General features: G+C 39.2%; 1 protein-coding gene across 1 annotated transcript; it reads left to right on the top strand.

Moving 5' to 3' along the window:
• The first annotated feature begins 11,635 nt into the window (after window positions 1-11,635).
• On the top strand, window positions 11,636-14,205 carry LOC106415626 (UDP-D-apiose/UDP-D-xylose synthase 2). Its single transcript, XM_013856379.2, has 9 exons — window positions 11,636-12,033; window positions 12,146-12,238; window positions 12,314-12,421; window positions 12,796-12,910; window positions 12,983-13,116; window positions 13,204-13,305; window positions 13,401-13,493; window positions 13,588-13,723; window positions 13,807-14,205. The coding sequence occupies exons 1-9, from the start codon at window positions 11,758-11,760 to the stop codon at window positions 13,917-13,919; spliced, it is 1,170 nt and encodes a 389-aa protein (XP_013711833.1). The 5' UTR covers window positions 11,636-11,757; the 3' UTR covers window positions 13,920-14,205.
• Window positions 14,206-14,681: the final 476 nt, after the last annotated feature.

The raw sequence follows: 14,681 nt of genomic DNA, 5'->3' as shown, positions 1-14,681 counted from the left end.
GGGGATTTTACAAAATTCCGAGGAAATTCCGACGAACTAGTTTTGTCCATCGGAATTCCGTCGGAATTTCCTCGGTATGTCCGCAGGATTTAAACTATAAATACAAGCACTCCTCTTCCTCTTCATTCACTTCATATCTTCATCATCCCTCTTACTCTATTTACACACGAATTTGATTCATAAAAAATATGTCTTCTTCAAATTATTTTCGTTCTTGGATCGATCGACCTCATTTGGATCCGAACACGAGATTGCTTACGGAAGAATACCAACGAGGTATAACTGAATTCATGGGGTTAGTTCACCGACAACCGGAAGCAAAAACAGGTATGTTAAGATGTCCTTGCTCCAATTGTAAAAATAGAAAGGTTATTAAAGAGTGGGATGTTTGGACTCATCTATATTTGAGTGGGTTTACACGAAGTTACAAAATTTGGTATCATCATGGGGAAACTGATTATGAACATGGTAGTACTAGTGAACCTCAGCCAGCGGTTAGATTAGAAGAACCAATTAGAACGGATGTAGATTATGGTGTAGGTACTGAGCAGATGGTAAATGATCATTTTAGAGGGGAAGATTTACCCAATGCAGAAGCTAGGAGATTTTATGATATGTTGGATGCTGGAAAGCAACCATTGTACGAAGGTTGCAGAGATGGTCATTCAGCTTTATCATCTGCTACAAGATTGATGGGCTGAAGACTGTGTGGATGCGATTGCTGATTTTGTAAAAGGTATTCTACCCGAGGATAATGTAGCTCCTGGTTCATACTACGAGGTTCAGAAACTCGTAGCTGGTCTTGGTTTATCGTATCAGGTAATAGATGTATGCAGCGACAACTGCATGATTTATTGGAGGGCAGATGAATAGCGGGTTACATGTAAATTTTGTGGAAAGCCTCGTTATAAAGATACGAGTGGAAGAGTTCCAGTGCCATATAAAAGGATGTGGTATTTACCTTTGACGGAAAGGTTGCAGAGGTTGTATCTGTCTGAACGCACAGCGCAACCAATGAGATGGCATGCGGAGCACTCAACAGATGGTGAGATCAGACATCCTTCAGATGCAAAAGCGTGGAAGCATTTCCAATCAAAGTATCCCGACTTTGCGTATGAGAGAAGAAATGTCTACCTTGGATTATGTACTGATGGTTTCAGTCCGTTTGGCAAGAGTGGAAGACAGTATTCTCTATGGCCCGTCATTCTTACACCATACAACCTCCCCCCAAACTTGTGCTTGCGACGAGAGTTTTTGTTTCTCTCGATTCTCGTTCCCGGACCAGAGCATCCTAAGAGATCACTTGATGTGTTTCTTCAGCCACTAATATATGAGTTGCAACAACTATGGGCTCAAGGTGCTGAAACATACGATGTTTCGTGTAAAGAAAACTTTCAAATGCGGGCAGTACTAATGTGGACAATAAGTGATTTTCCAGCATATGGTATGTTGTCTGGATGGACAACGCATGGAAGGCTATCATGTCCATATTGTCAAGATAACACTGATGCTTTCCAACTAAAGCACGGAAGGAAAACGTGTTGGTTTGACTGTCACAGGAGATTCCTACCACCTGATCATCCATATCGTAGGAGTAGGAATTTGTTTACGAAGAACAAGAGGGTGTTTGACAGTCCACCTCCGGAAATTTGTGGGAAAGATTTGAAGATACAACTAAGAGATTTTGGTGCAGAAAGGACGCCAGAAGTCGGTGGACATGAGCGTTTTCCGGTAGATGCTGTTGGAGAACTACATAACTGGCACAAAAAAGTATTTTCTGGGATCTGCCATACTGGGAGGATCATCTGCTAAGGCATAATTTAGATGTCATGCATATTGAGAAGAACTTTTTTGACAATCTCATGAACACGATCCTTAATGTTCAAGGTAAAACAAAGGATAATTTGAAGTCAAGACTGGATTTAGTCGATATATGTGCTCGTTCAGAACTTCATGTTGATGAGAATGGTAGGGCTCCTTTTCCCATATACCGACTTGATGCAGCGGGAAAAGATGCGTTCTTTGATTGGATTTCAAACGATGTGGAATTTCCAGACGGTTACGCATCAAATTTGCGTAACTGTATCGACAGAAAGGAAGGAAAGTTTACTGGCTTGAAAAGCCACGATTGCCATGTAATGATGCAGCGCCTCCTTCCGTTCGCCTTCAAGGAACTATTACCACGAAATGTTCATGAAGCAATTGCAGGGATAAGTGGTTTCTTCCGCGATTTATGCACGAGATCAGTGACTCTTGAAGGTATTGAAAATTTGAAGACTAACATAGCCGTGATTCAGTGCAACCTTGAGAAGATATTTCCTCCCTCATTTTTTGATGTTATGGAGCATCTTGTTATTCACCTGGCAAGAGAATTGGAACTTGGTGGTCCTGTGCAGTATAGATGGATGTATCTGTATGAGCGGTATATGTTCCATTTGAAGAAGATGGTGAAAAATTTAAGTAGGGTGGAAGGTTCTATAGTCGCACAGATGATCAATGAAGAAACTTCAAACTTTGCCGAGTACTACTTTCCAGCAGAAGTTCAGACCAAAAACAGAAGACCTGCTCGGCATGATGATAGAGGCGAACGGGCAACATATCATGTTACGGTTCCAGACATTTTCACAGACGTTGGACGACTTAGCGGAAAACCAAAGGACCGTCGACTTACTGAGCAGGAGCGCAGTCATTTGCAAACATATTTGCTCACCAACTGCGAAGACGTTCTTCAATATGAGAGGTAAATAAATGAGCTTACAAATTTTTATTTTAACAAGTTGAAATTTAAATCTTAATTAATTACATTATTGTCATCATATACAGGATTTTCATGGCAGAAAAGCGGTTCGAGTATAGATACGCCACAGAGGACGAACTAGAAGAAATGAAGCAGAGAGAATTTACTGGATGGATGTTTACTTATGTGAGTGCTTTAAACAAATTAAAATATATTTTATCACATATTTATACTAATTCACATTTATTGATATAATATATATATATGTGCTATTAATAGGTGTCTGCTGGTTTGGCCAGAGGTGAAACATTTGACGATTGGATACGTGAGATGGTCGTTGGACCAAACTTTGTTGTGAAGTCATATCCGAGATTTTGTACTCGAGGATATGCATTCACAACTCAGAAGAGGAGACGTTCGAGTACGACTTATGATGCTGGCGTTTGTTCTGCATCAGGAGATGATGTATACTACGGACACATACATGAGATTTTGGAAATCAAGTATTTGGGCATGGTTGGATTGCGCTGTACTGTTTTCTATTGTGATTGGCACGACAACACCCCAGATCGAGGTGTGAGAACAGATGCATTTGGTGTTACATCAGTAAATTCGAGGCGAAAGCTGCAATATTATGATCCTTTCATTCTTGCTTCCCAGGCCGATCAGGTAATTAAATGTTAATTATTCAGAATGATTCATCATCATGTGTATTAATTTATAATTTTTCTAAATGTTACAGGTTTGTTATATCAAGTACCCCCGGGTAAGGAACAGAGATGATCCATGGGTTACTGTTACAAGACTCAACCCGAGAGGCCGAGTTCAGGGAAGTTCTGAGCTGGAAGACCCACTACAACCAAGCACATCCGGCAACTGTAGTGCAGCAGAAGATTTAGCTGGAGTTGGCCTTGTAGTCGATTTAACCGACTTTGGAGAGGAAGCCGTCGTTCACGTAGAGGATGAACCAGTGATTGGAGAGTTTCACCAAGATCCAGATTCAGATTCATCTGGTGATGATAACTCGGAAACAGACTACCATTGAACTTTTTTTTTTTTTTTAAGAAATACCGAGGAAATTCCGAGGAACACTATATATAACCTCTTTCCTCGGATAATAGTTATTTGGTTTATCTAGCAAGGCAAAGCTGAATACGAATTAAAAGCTACACAAAACACAACCAAATAAAACAAAGAAACCATGTAAAAGAAATACGAACTCATAATTAAGAAACCTAAAAAAAAACTCAGTTCAAAATTAACAGAAAATAAGACCATAAAACGTTAGAATAGAAAAGAAAATAAAATAGCCGGTGATAGCTCCTACTCCTCGTCTCCTGCTCCAGATGTTCCTGCATCGTTGGGTCTCTTGGACCTCTTTCTTACCCTGTGTGTACCACTCGAACCCGAACCAGAGCTGGATGGAGAGTTGTCCCGATGAACTACATCATCCTTTTGGCAACGACACGGCCTGATACGTGAAATGGCAGCCCAGATCTTGTGTAGCATGTCGTTGTTTGTCTTTATGCTCTGATCTCTCCAATGTTGTTGCTGGCGCGAAGTGGCGTTCGGTGGAAGCTCTTGCAGCTTGTACTGGCTGGAGTCTGATGGGAGTAGCTGATGGGGTTGTGAATCATCTGGAATGGCTTGTGCAGCCTCATCTTGTCCTTCTTCATCAACCACGCCCTTGCCTTTGGTCTGATATTTTGGCGTGAAGAAGGATGGCTTGTCTACTAGTGCGGTAGCAGGGGGTAGGAACTCAACTGCAGCCTCTGAAAGTAGAGCAGTCAGGCCGATCTGAGGCAGGTGGCAGTAGAGTGTTTTCTTCGCTCGGTCCTGGAATACGTAGACGTAAGGACCATCCCGATGGATCCTCGAGTGGGGACCAGCTATGAACTCCTTACTTACTAGAGAAATGACATCCAGGTAGTTCCAAGCAATGTTGTTCGATCTGTCCAGTGCTACCTGCTGGTTCTCGCAGTCTACACCCACATGTCTAAGGATCCGAGTAATCACTGCACCAAATCCACATGCATTGCTCTTGGATTTGGTTACTTTCCCCTTGTATCCTGCTAAGTTTGCGGCCAGCACCGCTCCCATGTTGAAGGCAGTAGCAGGTGGGAATGTAGAGTTTCCAAATGCCGGTAGCAAATGCCTCACACCTTGGTACAGGAGGCACAACTCCCATTGCGTGACTGATGCGGCTGTGGTTGTCCCGTATAGCAATGAGCCAATGAGGCGTGTCGCATATCTCAGTACTGGGCTCCGGATAAGTGACTCCTTTGCCTGAGAAGATCTATAAACCCCTGTGCCAATCGTTTCCCAGAAGTTCAACAGCTCTGAAGTCCAATAAAGACCATATGTCCTCTCCCCCGCACTCAATCCAAATAGTCCGCAGAGGTCTGTGAAAGATACCTCATAGTATACTTTCTGCACTACGAATGCCAGAAAACCTTCCTGATGGCTATCATCGGGACGGGTGACGTATGCGGATGCTATGAACTGGCGTACCAACTCCGGATAAGTGGGTTCCTTGAGGTTGCATAGTTGGCCTAGACCCATGTTCTGGAACAGTCCTTCAATGTCTGCTTTGATTCCCAATATTGTCATCGTCTCAGGACATGCTAGTTGTGTAGCCGGAACGGCTACCTTCTTCATGTTGTTGTAGTGGGTGGTATCAGACTTATCCCACTTCTTTGGCCTTTGCTTCTCCAGCTGTGACGAACCCTCTTCTTGTGTGTTTTTCTTTGCTGATGTTTTCGTGCGCTTCATTCTCTACAAAATAGAATCATTGCTCTCAACATGGTTATAATCAATTAAGAACTCAAAGCAACATGAAAATGAAAAGCGAAATCGAGTTGTGATAAAAAAAAAACGAAATTGAAAAAAATTCTCTATCCCTAAATCATCTCAAATCATGTTCCAAACTCGTTGATCACAGACAATTGTGTTCTATTCCATGTTTAAACATCTGTTTCATGCATATTTGATCAAGGAATCAACACGGAAATAAGAAATTCACAAAACCCAAAAAATTGCTCAAGAACACGATTTCAGAATGTGGAGATTCGCGGAGTATACCTGTCTTAGGGTGAAGACGAGTGTAGGAATCAGGTAGAGCTCGAAAAATCAAGTGGAATAGAGCCCAAAATTGTTCAAATCGGATGATTATAGAGAGAGAAAGGGGGGGGGCGAATTATAGGGGAAATCGGAGGGGATGAGAGTTCTAAGGTTTAGATCCAAAAAAGGTCGGGTTTTGCCTTATAATTCTGTTTTCCGAACACGCATCGATCGATGCGTTTTTGTTCTATAACGCATCGATCGATCACATTCTTACGGCCCGGGCCATCTTGGTAATCGATCGATGCGTTTTTGTTCTATAACGCATCGATCGATGCGTTTTTAAAAAAACATACAAGATTTTCCGAGGAAATTCCGAGGAACAATTCAGATTGTCGATCGATCGATGGGATATTCTCATCGATCGATCACAATCTTACGGCCCGGTCCATCCTAGTAATCGATCGATGCGTTTTTGTTCTATAACGCATCGATCGATGCATTTTAAAAAAAAACATACAAGATTTTCCGAGGAAATTCCGAGGAACAATTCAGATTGTCGATAGATCGATGGGATACTCTCATCGATCGATCACAATCTTACGGCCCGGTCCATCCTACTAATCGATCGATGCGTTTTTGTTTTATAACGCATCGATCGATGCATTTTAAAAAAAACATACAAGATTTTCCGAGGAAATTCCGAGGAACAATTTAGATTGTCGATAGATCGATGGGATACTCTCATCGATCGATCACAATCTTACGGCCCAGGCCATCTTAGTAATCGATCGATTTGTTTTTGTTCAAAAACGAATCGATCGATGCATTTTTTTTAAAAAAAATTACGTTTTGAAACCCCAAACACTAGTTCGTCGGAATTTCCTCGGAATATTCCGAGGAAATTTCGAGGGAGAAGAGGGTTTCCTCGGAGTTCCCTCGGAATAATCCGAGGAAATTCCGAGGAAATAGGGTTTTTAAACCGAAAACAACGTTTTGCCGTTTGAATAACACCTATATAACCCTTATTAAGTGTCTTACGTTCATTATGAAGTCAAAAATTTGTTCCTTACCGTATAATTAACACTTTTCCGATTGTATGAACGAAATCTCGCAACATAAGAGAAACACTTATACCTTTTAATGAACGGTAAAGGGAATACTTTCAATTAGTTTTGAAATTTGTTATTTCATGGTTTATGCTCATGTATACAAAGAATCCTCAATGGTATGCATTACAATTGTATAAGAAATGAAATACGGCAAAAAAAATTGATGTTTTGAAACCCCAAACACTAGTTCCTCGGTATTTCCTCGGAATATTCCGAGGAAATTCCGACGGATATTTTACTATCCGTCGGAATTTCCTCGGAATATTTTCATTTTACCGGGCAAATATTTCGCGAAAATTGAAATTAGAATTCCGACGGAATTCCAACGGATAATGTCCGTCGGACCCTAGGTTTTATAACCACGAGCCCTTTCTTCTTCCCCATTTCTCTCTTCTTCCTCTGCGCGACTCCTCTCTTTCTCTCCGGCGATTTCCCCCTGAAATCCGACGATATCTCCGGCGATCTCCCTCTTCTCTTACACAAATCATGTAAGGACCCTATCCCACTCTCTTAGGTTCTATTTGTTAGGTTTTTGTGTAGTTTTGATAGATTTTTGTTAGGGTGATTGGTTAGGATTGTGATTTGGTTGTATAATAGGTTTAGAATTGTGATTTGGTTGAATAATTTGTTTTGTTGAATTGATTTAGAATTTTTTTATAATTTTTTTATTTTTTGTATTTATAAAATCGATTTTTGTATATAAAATCGATTTTTGTATTTTACAAAACGATTTTTCTATATAAATTCGATTTTTTGGATTTTACAAAAAAAAATTTCTATATAAATTCGATTTTTTGGATTTTACAAAACATTTTAAATATCTATAAAACTTTTTTTGTGATTAAATACTATTATTTGGGATTTAAAAATATTTTTCATATATATATATATATTATTAAAACTATTTTTTTGTAATTATTAAACAATTTTTATTTATTAAAACTATTTTTTGTTTATTAGAACTATTTTTATATATTTATTAAAAAAATTTAATATAAATAATTTTTTTTCTGTGATTAAATTATTTGGGATTTTTTTTTAATAAAAAAAAATAATTTATATATTTCTGTATTTATTAAATATTTTTTTTTAATTTACAGGTCTCATGATGATCAGACCCGGCCTCGACAGCGTCGTGGTCGTGGTGGTACGGGGAGCCAGTCTCGGGATTCCAGCCATTTTCAGGATTCCCCTTCGCCCCACAGCTCCAACCATACATCTCCCTCTGCTGCACCCGCTCATGCTCCTCTCGCTCCCGCTGCTGCATCCGCTCCTGTTCCTCCGGGTCCTCCGGGAGTGATGAGGGTTGCGGAGTTGGTTCAACAGCCCGGTCGTGACCATCTTCCGTATCTCACTCCGTATCCACATGGACGGGGTCAAACATGGTAATTAAACATTTTTTTTTCTTTAAATTTGGATTCATTATTAACCGTTTGTTCTTTTAATAAGGTTCAACCGATCCGGGAACGGGATCAGCGCATGGATCAACCGTATGATGTACTCGGCCCTCGACAGTGGACATCCGACTTTCACTCACTTCCCAACCGACAAGCAGGTTCTGTGGTTTCGTCAGTTTGCGGTAAGTATTCTAATTTTTTACTTATATTTTTAATCTTTAATATAAATTTTCTACTAATTGTGTTTTTTTTTCAGCAAGAGTTCAACTGGAATTCCGATGAGACGCTCTTTATCTATCACCACTTCGTCCATAAAGTAATGGACAACTATGGGAAGCAGATCCACGAGTGGAAGAAGAAGTGGGAAATCAATAAGGTTCGATTTAATTTATTAAACAATTTTTTAATTTATTAAACTATTTTTTAATTTATTAAACTTTTTCTTTTTTTTTAATTAAAAGGTCCCAAAGTCGATGAACGACACGGTCTGGAAGGAGTTGTGTGCGCATTGGGATAAGGAGGAGACGAAAGAAACTTCTTCCACCAACTCCACCAACCGCAGGAGCGACCGTAAAGGGAAGGGCATCTACAAGCATAACTTGGGTGCTCAATCTATTGCCACTCTCGGAGATCGCATGGTAAGTTCAACCGCTTTTTCTTCAATTATTTGAGTTTCAGAATTTAAATTTATTGTGCATTTCTTCTAATTTCTAATGTTTCTTTAATTTTATGTTTTTTTTCAAGGCGGAAGAAAATGATGGCGAGCCGGTCGATGATCTCGCCCTAATGAGGAGGGCGTATACCAACAAGAAGACCGGCCAGATTGATGACGGTCTTGTGAGGGACGTGGTCGACCTGGTCCAAACTCAGGTGGTAGACGAAGTGTCTCAGCTTCAAACCGAGGATGACGCTTCGACGGCTTCGACCAACTTGTCCCGGTTTCGAATCAACGAAATCGTTGAATCCGTAAGTTCTTTTTTTTAAAGTTCAATTCATTTATTTCTTGGTTTAAATTTCTAAATTTGGCTTTTTTCTATTCAGTCGGTTCCAAAGAAGAAGGGACGTTTGTTCGGTTTGGGTCGTCGCACCCGGTCGGTTCCTCCTTCTTCTGCACCACCGCCCTTTGTTGATCCAGAAGTACTTACGGCTCAGTTGAAGGACAAAGATGATCGAATATCTTTGTTGGAGACCCAGATGGCGGCTCAACAGGCGGGCTATGAGGCACAGAGGAGGCTGAACCAGCAAATGATGGAGATGATGCAGAGGATGTACCCGAACGAGGTGTTCCCGGACGTGCCAGACCCGTAGTTTTTTTTTCCCCAATCTCGGAATGTTTTATTTTTATTTGTGAAACTTTGAATATTAATTAATATGATTTCAATTTTACTTTTAATTTCATATTTTCGAATTTAAATTTCAGAAATTTTATTTTTTCAAAAAAATTAATATTTTTTACATTCCGAGGAAATTAATTATATTTTTCACTAGATCGATCGATGCGTTTTTGAACAAAAACGCATCGATCGATCCGTTTTTTTTTAAAATATAGCGAGGGACATTTCCCTCGGAATTTTCCGAGGGACAACTCCCTCGGAAAATTCCGAGGAACGGATCCCTCGGAATATACCGAGGGAACAGTTCCTCGGAATAAACCGAGGAAAAAGTCCGTCGGTATACTCCTATCGATCGATGTATATATGTCCAAACACGCATCGATCGATGAACTTCCGAGGAATTATCCCGACGAAGTTCTACCTCGGTATATTCCGAGGACTTTTCCGACAAACAAGGGATCCTCGGAATTTCCTCGGAAATTGATTTCCTCGGAATTCCGTCGGAAAATTCCGAGGGATTTCAGAGGAAAAAAGAAATTCCGAGGAATTATTTCCGACGACGTGTTTCGTCGGAATTTCGTCGGAATAACGATATTCCGACGAAATTCCGACGATTTTTTCCCTCAGAATCCTTGATGTTTTCTTGTAGTGTGAGAGAGCCACTAGCGAGGCAGAATACTACTATGAGTTATTTGGTTTGGTTTCTATTGATAAAATTTATGAACACATTCTGTCAGGTTTATCGGTTTAAATTGGACTGCGGTTGTTTTACATATATACCCCACCCTACATAAGGAGAGTATGATTGAGAGATTGCAGAGTTTTGTACGTGACAGGTCCTCTGGAGGTGAACGTTTCAGCGACAAGAGGAGGAAGAAGCAAAATAACACACAGGGCAGTGAAAACTGAAAATAATGGATCAACAAGTGGTTACAAGTAGTTTTCTTCATCCATCTTTGAACCTTTTTCTCGAAAAAGCTTTGTTGTCGTAATCTTTGTCACATGTAGCATGAATCACTAATCCACTAACTTGACTCATGTCTCGCTCCCTAAAGCGACAACTTTAAATCCAACACTATGGAACGACAGATAAAGCACAACAAAGCAAGACGACGACTATAAACTACTCACCCGGATCATTAAAAAAATCTTACGTCCTTTGTAAACAAAATTTATTTGTTTATACACTAAGCTTCAAGCAGATGAATACAAAAGCTTCCACCGTCACTGCTTACAAGAATCTCGAACAAAAATATTGTTTACTAGATCTTAGTATACACCAAAACAATAAAACTCTGGATCCAAACATGATGTCACGTGAACAATCCATCATTGAATGTTATAATAACTGAGTAAAAAAAACGAGAGAGAATACAACACATTACCGAAAAAAGACTGGACAAAATATCCATAAATTTTGATTTGATTTGATTCATATTCATTTTGATTCGAACTAAATATATATATCAATAACTTTACGAAGCAAATCAAATACTAATATGAAATATCCATAAAAACCAAAGCAAAACATAAATATTAATATTGTTATGAACAAATATATGATTCGATTCGTTATATGCCTATATATACATACATTTGAATAAATTTATATATAACTCATATAAATATTATATTTTATATAAATTTTACAGTGTTTTATTTATTAATTTGATTGTATTAGTTATTAAAAAGTTTTTAAATACATAATTTTTATTTTGTAATAAAAATTATTATTTATATCTTTTTTTATTTGTACGAATCAAATTAAATATCTGGTTAAAAATCCAAAAAAAAATTGGATATCTAGGACAACAAATATCAAATATCTACAGATCAAAGGATAATTAATTACTCCAAAAACTTCATCCTCTAGCATTAATTCCACGTGTGAGTGTGAGTAATAGGCGTTGAGACTTGAGACTGGTAGTTTTTTTTTTTTTTTTTTTTTTTTTTTTTTTTTGCTATACCGACGGACCCAAAAGCATCCATCATCAATCCCTCCACATGTCTTTATAAACATCTCTCCCTTCCACACCCATTTTGATTCCATTGTTAAGAGATCATCACGCGGCTTCCCCCTCTCTCTCTCTCTCTTTCTTTCTCCACCGACTAAAGCAATGGCGAACGGAGCCGTTAGATTGGATCTGGGCGGAAAGCCGATCAAGCCGCTCACGATCTGCATGATCGGCGCCGGAGGTTTCATCGGCTCTCACCTCTGCGAGAAGCTCCTTACCGAGACTCCGCACAAGGTCCTCGCGCTCGACGTCTACAACGACAAGATCAAGCACTTGCTCGAGCCCGATACTTCCGAGTGGGCCGAGAGGATCCAGTTTCACCGCATCAACATCAAGCACGATTCGAGGCTCGAGGGACTCGTGAAGATGGCGGATCTGGTAATCTTGTTTTATTGTGTGCATTTGCTTCTTCGAGATTGTGATGATTACACGCTCAGATCTGAATTGGATTTTTTCAACTTTTGATCTGTTGTTTGTTTTTGCGTTGCAGACGATCAATCTCGCTGCGATTTGTACTCCGGCTGATTACAACACGCGTCCGCTTGATACTATCTACAGCAACTTCATCGATGCTCTCCCTGTGGTATATGTTTAAGATATGTTTACTTCTGTGAAATGTGATAGGGGATGCTTAAGATGAGTTGTGTGGTGAATGTAGGTTAAGTACTGCTCAGAGAACAACAAGCGTCTTATTCACTTTTCCACCTGTGAGGTGTATGGGAAAACTATAGGAAGCTTTCTTCCTAAGGATCATCCTCTGCGTCAGGTCTGCCTTTTTCACTCTGATGATCATGTCATTTTTACGCATCATTATCTGCTGAAAGTTGCTGTCAAGTGGATCAAGAAAAAGATTTTTGTTGGTTAGACTTCTTATTCCGATTCAGAGAGTAAAGTCAACTAGTACTAAGCCTAACATCGAGAAAATGTAGTTTTTTTTTTCCATGCAGTTATCTGAGTCTGAGTCCCAACTACTAACTACATGAAGATTTGTGTTTTTTCTTTGTTTGCTTAGTTTTCTTATGGCAAGTAATAATTAGTTCATGTCATGTGGTTCTTATAACTCTACCTTTGTCTCTCTGTATTTGTTGTTTCTTCACCAGTCACAAATGATGCTAATGATGATCGTCTTGTTTTCTACAGGATCCTGATTTTTATGTACTCAAAGAAGATACTTCCCCTTGCATTTTTGGCTCCATCGAGAAGCAGAGGTGGTCATATGCTTGTGCGAAGCAACTGATTGAGAGACTCGTCTACGGTATGGAGTTTTTTTCTTTTACAACGTAGCTAGAGGCAGAGAGGTTCTCATTTCTTTTGTTTGTGGTTGCAGCTGAGGGTGCTGAGAACGGACTTGAGTTCACCATTGTAAGACCGTTTAACTGGATTGGACCTAGGATGGATTTCATCCCTGGCATTGATGGTCCTAGCGAGGGTGTTCCTCGTGTCCTGGCCTGCTTTAGCAACGTAAGTGTATACAGTCTCAGTCCAATAACCCGACTTCTTCTCGTGGCTGCATCTTAATTGTTTTTACTTTTGTTGGGATACTTTCAGAACCTTCTGCGACGTGAACCTCTGAAGCTTGTGGATGGTGGAGAATCACAGAGAACCTTCATCTACATCAAGGATGCTATTGAGGCTGTCCTCCTGATGATTGTGAGTTTCATTCATTGCTTATCCCTGCTGATATTTCGTTTGTTGCACTATTATCAAAGAAGTTGCATCTGAATTGCTTGCGTGATCTGTAACAGGAAAACCCAGAGAGAGCCAATGGGCATATATTCAATGTAGGTAACCCAAACAATGAAGTGACAGTAAGACAACTTGCTGAAATGATGACTAAGGTGAGAACACTTGTTCACAAATAAGACTCTGGTTGATTTTGGTTTATACTATGGCACGCTGAAATGCTACAAAACAAAAAAAAACATTGGACAGGTCTACTCAAAAGTGAGTGGAGAGACAGCAATTGAGAGTCCAACGATAGACGTGAGCTCCAAAGAATTTTATGGAGAGGGTTATGATGACAGCGACAAGAGAATCCCAGACATGACCATCATCAACCGTCAACTTGGTAATCTCATCGTGCTCTGTCTCTTAAATCATAACCAAACCAAATTGTTGATCTGATACTTTTTTGGTGTGGACAATGATTAGGATGGAACCCGAAGACGTCTCTTTGGGACTTGCTTGAGTCGACCTTAACTTACCAGCACAGGACCTACGCTGAAGCCGTTAAGAAGGCCACCTCAAAACCAGTCGCATCTTAGAGGTGGTCCATCATCACCTCGAATCATTTGGTGGCTACTTCCTTTTCTTTCTTTTTTTTAATACACCCAGTATTCCCTTAAAACAGGCCATTCTAAGCGAGTGATATATATCATGGTCGTTGGTTCTAGTTTGCGCGTTATTGCTTATATAGTACTCCCTTCGTTCCTAAAAGATGTATGTTCTGGAAAAAAAAATTGTTTCAAAAAGATACATTTTTTACCTTTTCAATGTCTGATTTAATGAAAAATTGTAAGTTTCAAAAAAATTAATGGTGTTTATTGAATTTTTATTGGCTAAAAATTATAAAAAATTATTATTCACAAAAAACAATGCATATTTAATGAGTTTTCTTAATATATGTGAAAAGTCTAGAATATGCATCTTTTAAAAACAGAGGGAGTATATGCTAATGTCTTTAATTTCGTTGTTGAAGCTTAATATCTTTGTACTTTGTCCAAAACTAAAAAAAAAAAGAATGGTTTGTTCAGAACTATAACGTTCATTTGTTACATACATCTCTCTGGTGAATTCCACACTTTAATTGCAAGGTTGGTGAATATATATGATCTTATTTGGAAACACATTCGTGTCTAACCAAGATTTTAGTAACTTGGTTTCCTGAGGGGTATCACAAAAAGTACATGAGAAATACCTATCATGTACTGAAAAAAAAAAAAACCAGAAAAATATACAATACAGCTGATCATGAGAAGACACGAAGACCGACATTTTAAAGCATTTTTAGGGTACTGATATTATTT

This window comes from Brassica napus, chromosome C5 (assembly GCF_020379485.1).
Source record: "Brassica napus cultivar Da-Ae chromosome C5, Da-Ae, whole genome shotgun sequence".
NCBI classification, from domain to species: domain Eukaryota; kingdom Viridiplantae; phylum Streptophyta; class Magnoliopsida; order Brassicales; family Brassicaceae; genus Brassica; species Brassica napus.
Note: the sequence above shows the minus strand (reverse complement) of the source record. Positions and strands in the feature narration are given on the sequence as shown.

Coding starts and splice junctions, on each gene's coding strand:
- LOC106415626 (XM_013856379.2), top strand. CDS start 11,758: ATGGCGAACGGAGCCGTTAGATTGGATCTGGGCGGAAAGCCGATCAAG. Junction 12,422..12,795: donor AGGATCATCCTCTGCGTCAG/GTCTGCCTTTTT, acceptor TGTTTTCTACAG/GATCCTGATTTTTATGTACT. Junction 12,911..12,982: donor GATTGAGAGACTCGTCTACG/GTATGGAGTTTT, acceptor TTGTGGTTGCAG/CTGAGGGTGCTGAGAACGGA.